A 17,678-nucleotide genomic window follows, 5' to 3' on the forward strand; every position below is an offset into this window, starting at 1 on the left:
GCACGCCGAGTCACGCGTATCACGGAGCGGAAAAAGTGCACCCAAGGTCCCTCAACTTGTCATCGAATTACAAAATCGTCCCTCAACCACAAAACCGGATATACGGCGTCCCCTAACTAACCAAAACTGGTCATAATAGGTCCCTCGGCGGTTTTAACACTGGTTTTGTCCTATGTGGTGGCTCTCAACGTGGGACCCACGTAGGCCCCATATGTCAGGCTGCCACATCAGCACATACTCTATTTCCCCCTTTTCTCTCTCCGTGTTCTCTCCTTCCTTCCTCCTCCTCGCTCTCTGCTCTCACACGAGCGGCAACGCGCGCGGCCGGCGATGGTGGCTCCCGAGTGGCGGCGCGCGGGCTCGCTAGCCTCCCCATTCCCCTAGTGCGGTCGGCGATGGCGGCGTGCGGCTGCTGCCATCATGCGGAGATTGACTCGACGACGCCGCCATCAAGTCGCTGCCGTCGGGCGTCGGCGATGGTGGCGCGCGGCTGCGGTCGGCGGGGGAGGCGGAGGAGGTATGCACGGACGCCCTCGCCCTCATCGTCGATGTCGCCACCGATGAAGAGGTCCGCGCCGCTCACCAGTTCGTAGGCCTCGTCGTCGTCGACGCTCGCCACTCTGTTCCGGCCGCGGCCCAGCGGACAACTGACGAGAAGCCGGCGGCGCGGCGCCCCCGTCACGGACGAGCGACAAGAAGTCGGTGGCGTGGTGCCCACACCCGAAGCCGCCGCCGACGATGAAGCCAAGCGGCGCGGAGTCGTCGGCGCCGCCGCTCCCCATCCGCAGCCGCGCTCGCCTGTTGCTGCTGCGGCCGCTGCCTCTCCGCCACCGCAAACGCCCACCGACACTGCCTTTCCCTGCCGCTGCCCTCCCCTTCCCCGCCGCTCATTCCCCGTCGGCCGCGCCGACCCTCTTCGCTGCTTCTTCTCCTCTCCGCCTCTCCTTCCCCGTCGGCCGCGCCGTCCCTCTTCCCCGCCGAATCGGTGACGCCGCTGCCACCGCATCTGTCCTCCTCTCTGCCGCGCTCCTCCCTCGCCAGCCGCCAGCCGCCTCACCCCAACGATGATGCACGGTCACGGCAATGGCGCCGCGCGGCATGTAGGGGAGGAGGGAAGGCAGACGACCACCACGGTCCTCCCCGCGTGACGGCAACCATCGGCGGCGCTCCCCTTCCCGTCCCGGTCTCCCGCGCCGCCCTCGATTTGCTCCCCTCCCCTTCCCTCACTGACCACCGTTCCCATCCCCACCCCCGCCGCTGCTGCCGCCGCTGCCCACCTCGCTGTCTCCACGCCCGACTTCGACGCCGCGGCGGGGGCCCTCTTCGCGCGCCGCGCTCGCCTCCGACGAGGCCGATGCGGTGCCGTCGCCCGCCGCTGTTCCTCTGTCTCGTGGGCCTCGTGGGCGGCGGTCGGCGGAGGAGTCCGCGCGCCGCTCCTTCCCCCACGTCGCCCATCGCCGGCTGCCGCCGCCCTCCTCCTGCCACTGGCTGAGTTAGAGAAGGGAGAGAGAGAGATGAGGAAGGGAGAGAGAGGAGGGGGGAGAGAGAGAAGGCTGATGTGGCAGCCTGACATGTGGGGTCCACGTGGGTCTCACGCTAAGTCTGCCGCCACATAGGACAAAACCGGGGTTAAAACCGTCGAGGGACCTATTATGACCGGATATCCGATTTTGTGGTTGGGGGACGATTTTGTAATTCGATGACAAGTTGAGGGACCTTGGGTGCACTTTTTCCTCACGGAGCACGGCACGGACCGGCGGGCTGAGACACTCGCGGGCCGTGGCGATGCTTACCCAAGCTGGACGCTGTGAAATGGGCCGCGGGTTACAAAAACGAAGTACGCGTTCACGTTTCCCAGGCCCATCTAACCGTAGGGTTTTAGCGTCTCGCCCCCGTCCTCTGCCGGCGTAGCGCCACCGCACTGCGCACCCGCCCCGACGCAATGGCCACCGCCGCCGCCGCGAGATCGTTCCTTCGATCGGGAGTCGCCTCCTCCTCGTCCATCCGCGGCGCCGCCGCGAGAGCCGCATCCCGAGCCGGGCCGGCTCCGCTCCCGAGGAGGCTGCCCGCCGCTGCTCCCCGTCTCATCTTGAGGTACGCGCGAGATCTCGGAGTTGAGGACTTCTGGTTCACTAGGAATTTTTGTTTGCTTTCCTTGATCTGGATGGGGAGTTTAGTGCTTGTGTTTTTTTTTGTTTCTTTTTGGATTCTGCAGGTCGCCGGTGGAGATGAGCAGCGTCTGCTTGGAGACGCTGATGCCCATGCACAGCGCCACGGCGTCGGCGCTCATGACGTCGCTCCTCGCTGCCCCTGCGTGCAGGAGCTTTGGCTGGCTCTCCGAAGGTAATAATTTCTCCCTGATCTCAATCCCGTTAACTGCTTTTCCAATGGCGGTACATTGGCTTTGAGTTATGGAGCGTATTTGTTTGTTGCTGGACTGTAGAGTGGAATAGATTAGGTGCTGGTTTGGACAGATCAGAAAGACATCAAGCACTATTAAGTGGTAATAGGATGAGATGTTTGTTAGTTGTAGCTGTGCTACCAAGAGATGTATTATTGTTCATCAACAGCTAAGTATAATAAGTTGAGGACCAGGCTCTAATTTAGAGTCCTACATGAAAACAATCGGTTCAACTGTAATTATGAATTCGCATTCCTTTGTCTACCAAATGGACTGTCCCACATTATTTATTTCAATTCATCTTTGCTGCAGTGGGCATTCTGCTTACAGCTTTAATCCATGTTTATTGCAGACTTGTAGTCCTTGTTTCCAACTCCTTTAGAGAATATTTTTCATTGTTCCCTGGTCATTTTGGACACTTGTTTGTTAGATGAACAATTCCAAACATGTTGGATTTCTTATGTTTCAACTCCTTTACATTCTATACGGACAAAGCCTTGCTAATATAACGTGACACATTCCTTAGGCTTTTGGCATTATGTTTGTTAAGTGTCTTCAGTGCACAAAATTAATAGCCCCATCCTATAATAACATCAAGGAATGAGTGTGATGACAAACCTTATGCAAACTATATAGCACTCTCCTAGATTAAAGTTAAAATGTAATAGTCCTGAAGTTTGTCATGTTGAAACCAATCTTATATTTTCGCATGGCCCTTGTTGTAGGGAATGAGTGTGATGACAAACCTTATGCAAACTATATAGCACTCTCCTAGATTAAAGTTAAAATGTAGTAGTCCTGAAGTTTGTCATGTTGAAACCAATCTTATATTTTCGCATGGCCCTTGTTGTAGGTCAAGACGAAACTAGATGAACACCAAGCACCAAAGGTGAATAAACCTTAAGGATTCACATACTAATAACTGTTGATGGATAGTTCCCATCACTAATTTATGGCTCTGAAGGATTTACGGAGACAAGATACCTTTATTTAAAGGAATGCATTGTACGCTTCATCATTAATAAGTAAACATGTAGCTGGAGTGCAGGAAATGAAAACCAAACTATGTTTCATCGTGCTATTCCACAGTCCGGATAATTTAGAGTTATCCTTTTGTTGTTTCTTCTCGTGTTATGTCACAAGCATACATTTAGACCTTTTGTGTTGCCGGATCAAAACTCTCCCAAGAGCGACATTTTCAAATCGTAGACCATTTTAGTTCGATCGTTTACCCCCTTAGGTTTTATTGAAACTGTTTGTAATTTGTAGGTTTAATATTGAAGTAGAGTTTCAATTTATAATAATGTGCTAATCATCATGAATTACAAATTTGAGGCAAAAGGGACACTGATTCTTTTGTATTGGCCCAGCTGGCAATGATGACGTGTGACAAACTCTAGGTGGAATGTAGCAGATTATAGTCCCGTCAACTCAAATCTACAGGTCTGGCAAGGTTTTAAGGAGCATCCATGTTAGCATATATTCATAGTCATGTTCTATTAATTTTCCTGCCATGGTTTGCACAAAAAATGAAAGATGAAGACGCATATAAATCTCTGCCAGGGTACTTGTTTCTCCTTTTAATTAACTAGGAACTACATGATTATGTTTGTTCTTTGTGATCATTCGGGACCATGCTATTCGATGTCCTTGGACCTTACCTAATGATGTATGCAGTTTATTTGTCCTGCTATCATGCTATTGGAATTATAATAAGCTACAATGAAACCATGATTATGTTTTTAGTTCTTGTATATACTTGTTTTTTGACACATTATATATCTCTATAGGTCTGTGATTAGTGACAATGGAGGGTGTCTGAGATGAAGACATGCTAGTATTTACTTTGTCATTTCTGTTGCTTCATGTTTTATCACTTTGTAATTCGTGGAATTAAAACAAAAAAGAAAATTTATTTCTTCGGCTGTAACTTTTTACGCTGTCAGTTAAAAATTGGATCTTAGATTGTTGCGTTTCTATTTGTAGATGGATGATTTGTTGTTATCGGAGCCTGATGTGACGATAGCTGCTACGAGATACCTCCTATTCAATTTAAAGTACTTTCCGTCGGCGTCTTCTGAGCGACATGTTCAGTATTCTGGGATTTTGGTCTGTGTAAGCGTCTACAAGATTGTTACCTAATCGTTGCGACGCTTACCTCCGGTTGTCCAACTGATTTTACTATTGATGGCCTACTACTGATTAAGTCCCGCTGAGAAAATAATGCTGAGTTGGAAATTTTCTAATTCTACATTGTTTTGCTTCTATCTGCACTGTTACTGTATTATGTACAGCGACAGTTTCGTACCTTATTACTACAGCAGTACAGTATTATCGTGTTGTATTAAGCTGGAGACGCCGTTACTCTCGGTTCCGTTGACGAGCTGTATCAGAGGCCTCTATCTCCATGGTGGCCATCGCGTCCCAACTGTTAGAGCATTGTAATTCAAGCTAGCTTCTTTCTAGAGGGGAAGGCGGTGCCATATATAACAAACAACGATGTAGGGAAACACTCAGCATCCAAGAAACAATTTTTGCCCATATGGACCAGAGGTTCAAACATAAGATTACTACGGTTCGAATCAGAAGCACTGCAGACAATTTATCTCCTAGAAATCATATCCTTTTAGAGGCTCAAAATGCAGCAGCAAATTGACTGATCATCTCACATCACATTTGTTCTTACAACCACAACTGCTGCAGCACCTAATAGGCTAATACCCATCCGTACATAGAAATGCTCGATAGGAGGACATGAAGCAGTTCAGACCAACTGCTACAACCTAACCTCAGAATCTCCTTCATCTTTCACTTTCTTGAGCCAACTCAAAAGGTAGAATTTGACCAAATAGGCTTGGAACACATAACTTCTGAATAACAACGAAACCAACACGATCTCACCCTTCAACATTGACAAGTTCATACTCCACAAGTGAGAGATTGTTATCCTCCTTTACGTTGAAACTTGCCGGTTCAGTCACTTCAATGCGGCCCCATTTGTCCACAGCAAGCCTCATTGATCCTTTGAACATATCAATTTTTGCATTGCGGATAATAACAGTGCTGTCAGCCTTCATCAGGTCAACTGTAAATAGAATACAATTGTTAGACATCACCCAAGTAAAAACTTGTTCACTACATAAGTTAGGAAGATATTCTTGAATTACGTTTGTACTATAATACGCAAAAGGTCAGGGACTGGGCATGTTATGAATCTAATTGTCCATTCATGTGAATAATCATGCATAGGACATGTACTTATCATTTTGGAGTAATCATTTATGAATTACACTTACGATAATAAGCAAAGTAAAATTAGATATGTGCATATACGAGCAAGGCATGTTAAAATCTATCACCGATAAAAAAAAAAGACAATCATCCAACCAGCTTCAGAAATGATGTGCTCAAAAGCATATACTGTCATGCATATATGAACTAATCCAAAACACTAATTAGGCAGAGGGTGAACTTGCGCAACTCAAGAATAATCTATCAAATGCCATTGCAGTTTCATGCACCCAGAGTTTTCAAGCAAATATTTCTACAGAGATTAAGAACTAAACAGAAGGCAATCAACTAAAACATGCAATGATGCACAGTTCACAAGTACAGACGTACAGGTACTTACATAACCTTACACAGATAAATATAGAAAGTGACACCTGTACCATTTGGGTTACACAAATAGCCTCAATCTTACCAACTGGATACACCAGCCAGCAGCCAAGCATATTTTACATTTAAATCCAAATTTTCGGAACCAAACGTTAATCTCACTTTGGTTGTGCTAAAAACCACATGCTGCATTACATGGAACACAGTAGTATACTCTTGCCTGATATCAGATAAACACATACAAGTACATACTATCGCACATTATTGTACCAATTTAACACTAAGCATGCGACTTCAAAACCAGCCTCGTCAAAGGAAGCAAACGTGGTAACGGAAACTGAATACTATGCACAGAATGGGGACACAGATCGTACCCTGCTCGTTGCGGGCGGTGAACAGGATGCAGCCGGTCTCGTCGCCGATGAGGCACTCGGCGATCCTCGTGGGACGCGCCGCCGGGCCCGCGCCCGCGCCCGCTCCCGCGGCGGCGCGGCCCTTCTGGACCACGGTCTTGGAGCTGAGCACCTTGGCGACGAGCGTGTGGCCGCCCGTGCCGGGCTTGAGCTGGTCCACCTTGACGAACACCGGCTTCCTCTTCGCCGCCGCCGCCGCCGCCGCCATGGGTACGGAAAAAAGAACACTGGAGAGTAGTAATGGATAGAGATAGGAATAGGATTACACGGAGGGCCAAACCCTAGATGAGGCGGGGAGAGAATTTAATAGGCGATCGAGGAGGAGGCCACCACTAACGACGCGCGCGGCGGTGACTTGTTAAAACCAGACGCTATCATTACCGGGTCCAGTAGGATGGATCAAAAGGAGTATTATCCGCTTCTCCTTTGCCAAAAGGTCAAGAAAAAAAAAAAGGAAGAGGTTCAGTTCGGTGGGAATTTGGCCGCCATGAGTGATACCCTATGCTATGCTACTATGCCCCTGAGTAGAGTAGTAGTTATTTAGGGAATAACCTGAGTATTTGTTATTAAAAAAAATAAAAAAAAGACACTCACATACGCCACCGTGTACATGAGCATCGTTGAAATATTAGACCTATCAATAACTCGATATAAATACTCCTTTATCCATCTCATTTTAAGTGCTGCCATAAATTTTCATGCTAAACTTTAATCGTCCGTTTTATTTAAAAAAAATTAAAAACATAAGTCACGCATAAAGCACTAACAAAAATACTAATTAAAAAAAATATGACGAACAATCAAAATTAAATACAGAAACTTATGGTTAAAATGAGATGGAAAGAGCAGTTATGTTCCACCGGATAAAAACAAACTGAGCAACGCTCATCTCGCGAATAATGATGTGATTATTTGATTCGAGTTGGATATGATAGGACGACACTTTCGAATAGAGTTTTCGAGCATCACTTCTAAAAGCATTCATCAGATAAACTTATCTTCATAGCCATCATTAACTCTTATTAGCATCTTTGCGTGCAAGGGAAGGGCAATCAACCTAAACCCGTACCTTACGTGTTGTTATTATGCTCGACCAAGGCACCAAGCTGCACCGAAAGTCCAAGGTTGCCCATCGAAGCACCAATTGTGCCTCTACTAATTTTCATTTAAAGCAATACTTCGAAGCATTTGTGCTTACAGTTACAGACGATAGAATACTCGCTGCATTCTGCCAATGAGGCAAATCTTTCAGGCCAACGTTGGCTAACACCACCAGGCAGCATCATTCCAACATCTTCCCAGGAAATGAGAGAAATGACACCCAAAGGTGAACCTTCAGAAGGAGGGCAATTGCACTTTGATTTTCCAGGCGCAAAAAATGGAACATCCAGCCAGGTTAACAAACAAGCCATTAGAGTTCACGGGTAATGCTGCAACAGAATCATCTACATACAACTAGCTCTAAGAAGGTGCAAAACTGGAGAGGCCTAAATTACTCAGTACAAATCTGAACATCTAGAGTAAGATGGCTGAAGCTAATCAGCCATCTAAAAGGTTCAATATGGATCTAAGCTATATCAGTAAACAGAAAGCCTTCCACATTGCATAAGAAGCTGTACAGAGGTGACGGAGGACGGCCTAACTGCGATAACCTTGTTAGAGCCTGGCAAAAGAAAATCAGCAGTCAGAACCATCGGAAGTAAGACTGAAAATGCACAGTTTGATCTTTACAATTGCAAGAAATATGACCAAGTTAAGCCCCTGCTATCGTTATCTTGTGTTACAGCAGATGGTTAGTGTACTGCCATAAAACAGAGGTATACGTTTTACACAATTTTCATAAAAATCACAGTTCAGCTTTGATTGGTATAGGTATGGTGGTAGTGCTAAGCAGGTATCATCTGTGAGTCTGTGACTATAACCAATAACAGATGGAAATACAAGGGCGAGCTGATTTCTTCATTAGAAGCATCAAAAGGTTTCGTGCAAGTACATAAAAAGCAGGTAGAGGATAAACATGAGACTTTTATACTCCCTCCGTCCCTAAATATTTGACGCCGTTAACTTTTTTAAACATGTTTGACCGTTCGTCTTATTCAAAAACTTTAAGTAATTATTAATTCTTTTCATATCATTTGGTTCATTGTTAAATATATTTTTATGTATACATATATTTTTGTGGAATATGTAAAACTATATGTATACATAAAAATATATTTAACAATGAACCAAATGATATGAAAAGAATTAATAATTACTTAAATTTTTTGAATAAGACGAACGGTCAAACATGTTTAAAAAAGTTAATGGCGTCAAATATTTAGGGACGGAGGGAGTACCTATGTAACGACAGTATTTTGTTAATTTTAATAAGTAAAATTTTATCAAAGTGACCACACTTTCTTTGATGCACACTTAGGTTTCTGTTTGACAGGGAAGGTAAGAGCTATTTACTGAAAGCTCTTATTGGACAATAGGCTCTTTTCTCGGATCGATAAGTTTTTGTCCCCCCGCCCGTAATGAAAGGAGATACAACCAGATCCAAATAGAAACTAAATTTTGTCTTTTTAGTTCTTATGTAAGCATCAAATTTCCATAGCAAAATGCGAACAGTTTAAAATATAAAGATATATCTGTTAATCCAATTTAATGCTAAAGAAAATCTAAATAGGCTTCTCACCAAAAAAAATTCTAAACAGGCCAAATAATTCATCAAGGCTTATTGTACTGTACCTCAAACTGCAATTGTTTTCTTGCCAGCAAGAATGCGGGATATCTGGAGGCCTCTGCTGAAAGCTTCATTGAAAAGTACCCTTGTCTGCATTTCCTGAAATCCAGGCAACCAGGAAAAGAATGCAACTGGCGCCATAACAAACACCCCAAGCAGTATCTCATACAAACGTGCCACAGAAACAACACTGGCCCAGACCACAGTAGACTCAATGAATGGTCTAATCACTTGAGCAATGGAAATCAAGCCCCAACCAGTAGGAATGAATGCCAAAAGGCTTGTGAAGATGTCAATGATTTGAAATTTAGTAAATTTCAGAAATATTATCAGCACTAGCACTGCAAGAATAATGACACCAGATTGGATGACCCGGTAGTAAAGGTGTTGTTTTGCAGCATACTTGTCTCGAGCATATGACATTAGGACAAAAATGCCGAAAATCACAGCCACACAAATCCAGGAAAGCAGATAAACAGCAATACTTCTGCTTTCATTTGCGATCTTCAACTGGTATACAACCCCATACTGAAAAAAGAAGTATCTGAGATCTAACAATATTTCTAAAATCTTTCCCCAAAGACCAGTTGTTCGTAGATGATCCTGCTCCTCAAACCACCAAACTTCCCAGCTGTGTTCAGCCTTAGAAAAGATACTACCAGGGTACCAGATCCAGTTCATGAAATCATCAAAGTCATACACTGTTTTCAACCAATCAAAGCCAGATGGATTAAAAGCAAATGGAGCCATGATCCATGATACCACTAGAAACCAGCTAGATATCATCATGATTATGTAAACAAGTGTATCCCTTGCAATCACACTGTGAGCTGCATACACAGTCAATACTATTCCAAGTTCTATTGCCTTTATGAAGTGGCTCCTAGCATACAGCCTGTAATTTTCAGCAAAACTCTTATGCTGCACAACAAAACCACGGCCAGTAGCACGATACTTAGCACCGCCATGAAGAATTGTCCGGCCATAGTAATGGCTTTTCGTCCCCATGGAAAATGTGTAGAACACGGACGAAAACATCATTTGCATAGTGAAAAAATCCCAGACAGCAGGCAGAAAACCCTGTTCAAGAGAGTTCTCTATAATCATTGGCAAGGCAGTGAAGAGGCCAAGCTGTATGACAAATTGCTGATTCAGAACGGCACCCAAGGCTTTATTGTTGGTAGCATTAGCGCTACCCTGAATTCCAGCCTCAAGACCACTCAGAGCTAGATAGAGGCGTCCCCAAACAAATGTATAAACTGTCAAGACCACCATCATTGTGTTGAAGTAGAATCCTACTGTTGTATAGAACACAGAAAGACTCCTAAAGAAATCCAGCCTATGACCAAGTCTGTAGATATCCCTACTTAGGGTCTGTTCACCATTGCCACTAGAAACCTTTGCTTCAAACATCGATATCTGATTGAGTCCAACATCACGTCCCTTACCAACCTGGATATACTCATGGTGGCTAACATTGCCACCGCGTAGGGTACAGTTGAAACCTGCAAATATGTCCTCGCTGATATTGATTACTCTGGATGCCTTGCTTATACCACCTCGGGTTAAAAACCAAAGGCGATCAAATACATCAGGATGCCCATAATGCATCCGAACCTTCAACGGATTAGCTAGAACTCGCTGTCCAAGGGTAACAAAGCTTGTTTCTTGTGCAGACATGAACCAAGCAAGTGAAGACACCGATCCAGTAAAAACATGCTCCCGGACGCCCAAAAGCGTTGGTTTCTGGCTTCCATGATAATAGTCGTACTGCTCTAGTAGGTTACGCATCTTGAGGGCCTCCTCAAAATAATTATCCTGGTTCATATCAATCGTTTGCACAGCATCACCTCGTGTGAATATGATGGCATGGTTCTGATTTTCAGGTTTTCCCTCCCCAAGTTTCAGTTGACCTGGCAACCTAATACGGTATATCTCAACCTCTCTCTGTAAGACAGGATCAAATTTAACAAGGACAGAATAGTATTGCGTATCACCAATCTCAGGATGGACCTCATCGACATAAGCAACACGGAGGGCATCATTTTTCTTCATAAGAGTTAGGATATCTTCAGCACGTTGATCTTTCGCCTTTTTCTGGTTTCCATATATTTGGCAAGCGACCACATAGGTGTACTTCATGATAGCAGCACCATCTTCCTGGCCTTTAAACAATTGACTTACAGTACTTGTTCCTCTCTCTAACCTCCTTCGAGGTCGTTGTGATAAACCCCCGTTCATGGGATATACATCATTCTCATACTGAATTGAACCAAAAGAAGCCAGCTGTTTTGTTCCCTCTGTAATTTCTACTTCAGATGCATTATCAAGAAAAGCAAGCATCTTGAGAGCCCTGTAGTAGTACATCATTCCCCTCACAGTCCGTGCTAAGGTCTGCCCCCTGTACGAGGCCCAAAGTCGGAGATCCTGGAATTTTCCAGCCCAAATGCCATCATCACTAGCCATTCCTTCCCTTTGCATGCGCTCTAAAAAGTTTTTCCAATCATCTTCATAAATCTTTTGAAGATAAAACAAGATTGAGATGCCATCTTCATTCTCACGACGAAGCTGGTCCTTGTTGTACAGAACATCTTCATTGTAATATGGGGTTAAAACACTGAATGCCATCATCCTCTGAACGGTGGGAGCACGAGGCATGTTCATGAACAGGGAGTTGCTGAAGAAAGTTATGCGCCGACGAGCCTCGGGGTTCTTTGGAACATCGTCCATAGAATCCCTGGATGTGAGAATCGTATGGAGTCTTCTCACCTGCTTATAGAAGCTAACATCATCGTCATCTGGGCATTTTATGGCATCCTGAAAAAGCAGCTGAGATTCGGTTGGTCTTGATAGTGCTAGCCCCTCTCGCCTCAGCTGTTCAAAGTCCTTCTTGATTTTTGGAAAATCATGCACTGCAAGATCATACAGATCCTGCAAGGTACGAACTATCTTGATCTGATCCTTGTCCTTCAATAGAAGCTGCTCCACTAAGGAGATTACATACTTATGAATTTGAGGTAATAAGGTTAGCCTATATTCTTCAGTGAACTTTCCATATTCCATTGCACCATCAAATGCAAGGAATAGCTGATTGACAATAATGTGTTCATTAGTTCTCTCCTTGATTATTTCCAGCAGCAAGTGACGTATGCTGTCATAAGCTTCAATTACTGCACATCGCCTGTACTCGTTGTTACATATCTTGTTCCAATGTGTCCTGTCATCAGCCACCAGCTCTGCTGCCTGACTGAGAGCAAGAAGAAGCTCATTTTTTAGCAGCAAACAAGGCCACCGTACCACACGAATTCTCCACACAACTGCCGGCAGCTCAAGAAGCCCAAGCTCTTTATCACTAATGATGTCCTCTTCCCTAAATGTTTGAATGATCTCATTCCAAACCAGTGCAAACCTCTTAGCTTCCACCTCGTTTGCTTCAATCTTCCTATATGGACGGCCAAACCCATATCTCAGCTTCAGCCGATTGATTGCATCATAGAACTTGCTGCGGATGCCACCATGAACGGTATCCAGGTGCTCCTCTGGCATTAAATTGAACTGCATTGCACTTGCAAAGAACTGGAACCTCAAGCGCAGCTGCTCAACACTGCGAATCTCCCCCAGATGCGAGAAAAGGCCGATAAGCGCCCCTGTTAGTGATGAGAAGACTGCATACCATATCTGGATATCCATGAGGTAAATGATAATAACTGGGAGCCACAGGATGATTACTGCAAGGCGCTCTGTGTGAGGCATGAACTCAAACCAGTTACGCTTGATGTCATGGAGTTTGAAGATTACCTTTGTTGGCCCCACCATCGGCTTAATCTGGAGAAAGTAGCTGAAGCTAAACTTAGAAACAAGGAGGCACACCCAGAATATGGAGTACTTGATGTTATCAATGAGACCTTCCCTCAGACCACGGCCAACAAATGTACGTGTTTGGAACCACCAGGTCAGCACATATAGAATTTTCCAATTGGTTTTCTCCAGAAAATTTCGAATCCAAGGGATGATGAAGAGCACAATCGCAAGCACTTGCGGGATGACAAACACAGCAGCTGCCTCAAGGTAATTCAGCACTCTGGTATTGGCAGCAAAGGACCACCTGCGATCTCGCCACCGCTGATCCCACATTCGCTTATAGAGCACACTGAATGTGATTGTCCACCCTGCAGCAACAAGCACCTTGAGCACCATCCGAACAGCCACTGTTTTTGTCTCCCTCGACACGAGACTGTACTGAGTACCCGCATCAAGCATTGCCTGAACAAAGCGCAGTCCACCCCAAGTGATGAACACAGACAGCACCCGGACCTGGATGTCCCGGAATCTGAGGCTAACCCATGGTGTTTTACCATCCCATGCAACAATCATCGCAGCTTGAAAGAACAGAATATGCATCACCCATACCCTATCGAAACTTCGGTAGACATTCCAGAATGACCGCTGCTCAACAAAGCCAGTCTTGCCAATGCGCCCAGTCTTTCCAGGCTCCACAAAGAAGCTCCTCGATGGATCCAGCGGCCACCGGAGCCGCTTGAAAACTCGTCGGCTCCAGAAGTACTCGTTGACATCGTCGTAATTCCTCCACGCCGAGTGCGGCTTGGTCCCGTTCCGGCTGGCCTCCACCTCGTTCTTGAGGACGTTGTAGATCGGCGTCACCACGCGGATGAGGAAGGCGTCCTCGCCGCACACGGCGGGCATCGCCGGCCGCCCTGTCTCGATGTCGATGGACTGCTCGACGACGTGGTGGAGGTCGAGGGCCATGTAGTGGAAGATGTAGCAGAGGCACTCCGGCATGAACCTCAGGTTGGCGGCCTCCCCCCAGATGAGCAGGTACAGCGCCGTGTAGAGGAGGTCCATGCGGACGTCGTTGCCGGTGGCGGCGCCGGTGCGGCGGCCGCCGCCGCCGCCGCTCGGCACGCGGAAGTGGCGCTTCTGGCCGAGGTAGGCGCACCAGGAGGTGTAGTTCTTGAGGAGCTTCCTGCGGATGCCGCGGGCGACGGTGAGGTGGAGGACGTCGATGGGGTGGTCCTTGGGGAATCGCGGCGCGGCGCGGAGCTGCGCGTTGGCGAGGAGGAGCACCAGGTGCTCCCGCTGGTTCCGGACGTTGTCCGCCTGGAACCCGAAGGTGGCGCCGAGCCAGTCGAAGATGTCGGCGCGGTGCGGGTCCCAGACGCGGGCCAGCGGCGGCGCCGGGAAGTCCGACGCGTGCGACAGCGCCTCCACCGCCGCCCGCACCTCCGGCACCTGCAGCGACGGGTGGTCCCCGTGCATCACCACGTCCTGGATCGGGATGATGTTGTACGCCGCCTGCACCACCGTCTGCTCCCCCGAACCCGCCGCCGCCGCCGCCGCCGCGGCGCGGCGGTTCCGCAGCAAGCTCATCTCCCCGTCTCACGCAGCCAGCTGCAAAAAAATCACTCGACGAGTGTGAGCCCTTTGAAGCGAAGAAGTACACGGGATGATGGGAGGAGCCTAGGTGGGAATCACATGCTGCGCAGCTGGTTTATTCGGGCTGCCGCTTTTGTTCGCTTGTTTGATTTGCTTGTCTCCTTCGGATTAGGAAGAAGCGAGGCGTGCGTGATCGTTTCAACAGTTTGCATCATACTAGCCGCCTAGTAGGCGGGTGTGGGTTTGGGGCTCGGTTTGGTTGCTTTGCTTGTGGGGTTTCTATCCATGCCGCTAGTGTTTCTGTGCGCTGGATTTTCCGGTGGGGGCAAAATGAACTAATGATGATGGCGATGAGAAGATGTGACTCCTTTTTTGGAGGAGGGATATGCAATGGATTTGTGATCTACTGGTAGGCTATGGATTACTGATGCACTGTAAGCAAAAAAAAGGGGAGGTCAGCAAAGCAAGTCTACAAGTGAATGGGACAGATTGGTGTAATGGTCTGGAGTAAATCTCACCATCCACTCGCACTCAGGTTTTGTTAGCTTGTGTTGTATGGCATCTGGTGTGGTAGGAATCGATGAAAGAAGATAAAGGTAAGACCATACTAGTATATACGTAAAGGTGTTGATTTGAGAGCATAGGTGTTGATTTGAGAAACCGGGAGTGAATTTTGTGCAGATGAGTGTGGTCTAGCCTTATATTCACTCCATTTTCAGGAGATGAAACAGAAAGTGGTCGATGCATGAGAAACTTTTGAATTAGGGAGTGACAAGAGCATAACTTTTAATGTTGGTGGTCATATGGCATAAGGGTCTCTCACTTTTTTTAAACATCTTTTCTACATTTGGAAACCTTTTCTTTTGAGAGAGAAACAATTGGATACTATTGCTTACATGCTATTCACGTGCGATGTCCCCCTAAAAAACTGAAAGAACTACTAGGCGTCAGATATGGATAAAATAACAGGGGAAAAAATTACAGCAGTTAAGTAAGTACAAGTTTCAAAGATGGTGAATGGCGTATCAGTTCTTGAACCTCAGACGGGATCGATACCTTGACCACACTGAATAAATGTTATAAAATGGTGATTTTATTCTTCTTTTGCTAGGAGAATCAAATTTTTATGATGTCACTGACAGCAACTATCATCTTTCTTTGAGGACTTGTCGTTGTGACCCAGGAACACTTGTCGTATGGCATATTTGGTGCTAAATCCTTCTGTGTTACGCCTCTAAGACGCTTTTTTGGCTAAGCTTTTATTGAGCTTGCACTGCCAGCTTTCGGTGCACTAGAGTAGGCACTAATCACAAAAGAGCGACACCTCACAGCCTATTTCTATCACACCGCAATCTGAATCTCTCTGGATGTGGATGGAGAATTAGAAATACGGACTATGGAGCTCGTAAACGGTAAGGTCTATTCATTCAGAAGCGAAGATAAAAAAAAAAAACTCTATATAAAATCGGCGGTAGTAAGAAAACAACTACCACTGGGTGTTCCCGGCTATTTCTACCCATGATTTGAATTTGATGAACCCCTAAACAAACCATATGTTGCTGCCAAAGTGCCAATTATTTAAGCGACCGCACACGCTAAACGCTATTGCTCGCGTTTTATTATCTGGGTTGAGAGGTTGACGCCAGAAGCAAAAAGGCTCAAGCAAAGCATGCAGGAGGAGATCCACCACACTCCACTGCACTGCACTCTGAATAAAGAACGGGGGACACTTGGTGTGCGGGTAGCCGCACGGCTCGAGGAAATCCGCCACTGGAAAGTGGGACCGGGCAGTTTCGCTACTGAGACCAAGGGGTTTGACCCGCGGGACTGGAACGTGGGCCCACCTGTCAGGCGCGGCGGAAAACGGCAGAGAGAGAGAGAGATGGCGCCGGCATATTCGGGGGGAGGGGGAGGAGGAGGAACACGTCAATCGCCGCAGCGGCGGAGGCAGCTGCGTGAACCGCCACTGGCCTCGTCGTCGTCGGCTCGGAATCGAATCGAAATCGTCGGTTCCGGTGGCCGTGGGAGAGGAAATCCCCTGAGCCGGAGAAGCTCGAGCTGGCGAATCTATGGCAGAGGCAGCGGTGACGAGCTAGCGAAACGGAGAGGGGAAGGGTCTCACCAGATGGGTTGGCTGCCGCCGCCGCCGCCGCGGCGTCTCAGCTTGGCTCAGCTGCTCCTCGATCTCTTCCTAAAACCTGGTCGGAATTGTAGGAGAATCGAGATGCTGAGAAACAGGAAGAACAGATTCATACAGTGAGATTGCTATGCAATACTAGGTATTAGTAGATATAGTAGGTAGAAAGAGATTACCCTTTATTGAGTTTTCGTTCCTCCCTACTCGGCCTCCCAGGTGTTAGCGCATTTGAGATGGTTTCGCCGTGGAGGTGGAGCACAGATACCACACTCCTCTTTTTTCTGGCCAGGCCGCGCTCAGGATCGTAGGCCCGTTTATTTTACTCGTGAGCTCAAGTTCCAACTCACACATGCGTCAATCCGAATTCCAAATTCTAGCCCGTTCAGTGCATATCCGCACGCTTGCTGACGTGTGGAAAATGCTGTCACGACACCCATACTCGGGTGTTCTCGTATTTTTTTTAAGTAAATTTCACAAACCTACATGTTTTATGTTTTAAGTTGCAGAAAACCACATATATTTTGACACTTGGCACTTAAGTACATATATTTTGGTAGTTTAGTTTCATAAAACCACACTATCCATGAATGGATTTATCCGTGAGATGACGTGGTTGTTCTATCTAGGATGGGGACATGGCATCCTGTTAATTTTGTCTGATGGCGGGTAATATGATGCCATGTCCTCGTCCTATGTGAAACAATCACATCATCTCGCGAGTGAATCCATTCATCGATAGTGTGGTTTTGTGAAACTACATGACCAAAATATATATAATTAAATGCCAAGTGTCAAAGTGTACGTGGTTTTCTTCAACTTAGACCACAAAACATGTAGTTTTATGAAATTTACTTTTTTTTTTATTAGTCACATAGTCACGCAACTTGATTGAGCAAAGTGAAAACTGTAGAAGAGGAAATACCCATATACTATCAGAAAATACCGTCTCTGCACTTCTGCAGGTAAAAGATGCTCGATCAAGTTGGA

General features: G+C 46.5%; 3 protein-coding genes and 1 non-coding gene across 16 annotated transcripts; 1 reads left to right on the forward strand and 3 right to left on the reverse strand.

The window, feature by feature from the left end:
- The first annotated feature begins 1,349 nt into the window (after window positions 1-1,349).
- LOC127781677 (protein NUCLEAR FUSION DEFECTIVE 6, mitochondrial-like) lies at window positions 1,350-4,819 on the forward strand. Of its 11 annotated transcripts, none has more exons than XR_008019054.1 (5): window positions 1,350-2,094; window positions 2,216-2,343; window positions 3,255-3,290; window positions 3,772-3,844; window positions 4,388-4,819. XR_008019054.1 is itself a non-coding variant. In XM_052308706.1 (4 exons), the coding sequence occupies exons 1-3, from the start codon at window positions 1,943-1,945 to the stop codon at window positions 3,272-3,274; spliced, it is 300 nt and encodes a 99-aa protein (XP_052164666.1). In that variant the 5' UTR covers window positions 1,350-1,942; the 3' UTR covers window positions 3,275-3,290; window positions 4,388-4,819. The 11 variants fall into 11 exon arrangements, 5 of the variants coding, with proteins under 5 accessions (XP_052164666.1, XP_052164658.1, XP_052164688.1 ...); XR_008019056.1 differs by lacking the exon at window positions 3,772-3,844 and adding an exon at window positions 4,192-4,238; XR_008019046.1 differs by lacking the exon at window positions 4,388-4,819 and adding an exon at window positions 4,192-4,331.
- Window positions 4,820-5,002: 183 nt separating this feature from the next.
- On the reverse strand, window positions 5,003-6,875 carry LOC127781665 (uncharacterized protein At4g28440-like). The gene is made up of 2 exons (XM_052308676.1): window positions 6,394-6,875; window positions 5,003-5,486 (listed from the first exon to the last, which is right to left on the reverse strand). Exons 1-2 carry the CDS (start codon window positions 6,638-6,640, stop codon window positions 5,299-5,301), a joined length of 435 nt encoding a protein of 144 aa, XP_052164636.1. The 5' UTR covers window positions 6,641-6,875; the 3' UTR covers window positions 5,003-5,298.
- A 682-nt stretch (window positions 6,876-7,557) lies between these two features.
- On the reverse strand, window positions 7,558-16,996 carry LOC127762388 (callose synthase 11-like). 3 transcript variants are annotated; one of them, XM_052286892.1, is made up of 4 exons: window positions 16,868-16,996; window positions 16,677-16,781; window positions 9,166-14,569; window positions 7,558-8,095 (listed from the first exon to the last, which is right to left on the reverse strand). In XM_052286892.1, the coding sequence occupies exon 3, from the start codon at window positions 14,546-14,548 to the stop codon at window positions 9,167-9,169; it is 5,382 nt and encodes a 1,793-aa protein (XP_052142852.1). In that variant the 5' UTR covers window positions 14,549-14,569; window positions 16,677-16,781; window positions 16,868-16,996; the 3' UTR covers window positions 7,558-8,095; window position 9,166. The 3 variants fall into 3 exon arrangements, with proteins under 3 accessions (XP_052142852.1, XP_052142869.1, XP_052142861.1); XM_052286909.1 differs by having other exon boundaries at window positions 16,677-16,752; window positions 16,868-16,975; XM_052286901.1 differs by lacking the exons at window positions 16,677-16,781; window positions 16,868-16,996 and adding an exon at window positions 14,654-14,915.
- On the reverse strand, window positions 11,461-11,541 carry LOC127760893 (small nucleolar RNA J33). The gene has a single exon (XR_008015169.1). It is a non-coding gene; the product is annotated as a small nucleolar RNA J33 (small nucleolar RNA).
- Window positions 16,997-17,678: the final 682 nt, after the last annotated feature.

This window comes from Oryza glaberrima, chromosome 1, assembly GCF_000147395.1.
Source record: "Oryza glaberrima chromosome 1, OglaRS2, whole genome shotgun sequence".
Classification (NCBI taxonomy): domain Eukaryota; kingdom Viridiplantae; phylum Streptophyta; class Magnoliopsida; order Poales; family Poaceae; genus Oryza; species Oryza glaberrima.

Coding starts and splice junctions, on each gene's coding strand:
- LOC127781665 (XM_052308676.1), bottom strand. CDS start 6,640: ATGGCGGCGGCGGCGGCGGCGGCGAAGAGGAAGCCGGTGTTCGTCAAG. Junction 5,487..6,393: donor CACCGCCCGCAACGAGCAGG/GTACGATCTGTG, acceptor TTCTATTTACAG/TTGACCTGATGAAGGCTGAC.
- LOC127781677 (XM_052308706.1), top strand. CDS start 1,943: ATGGCCACCGCCGCCGCCGCGAGATCGTTCCTTCGATCGGGAGTCGCC. Junction 2,095..2,215: donor GCTCCCCGTCTCATCTTGAG/GTACGCGCGAGA, acceptor TGGATTCTGCAG/GTCGCCGGTGGAGATGAGCA. Junction 2,344..3,254: donor CTTTGGCTGGCTCTCCGAAG/GTAATAATTTCT, acceptor CCCTTGTTGTAG/GTCAAGACGAAACTAGATGA.
- LOC127762388 (XM_052286892.1), bottom strand. CDS start 14,548: ATGAGCTTGCTGCGGAACCGCCGCGCCGCGGCGGCGGCGGCGGCGGCG.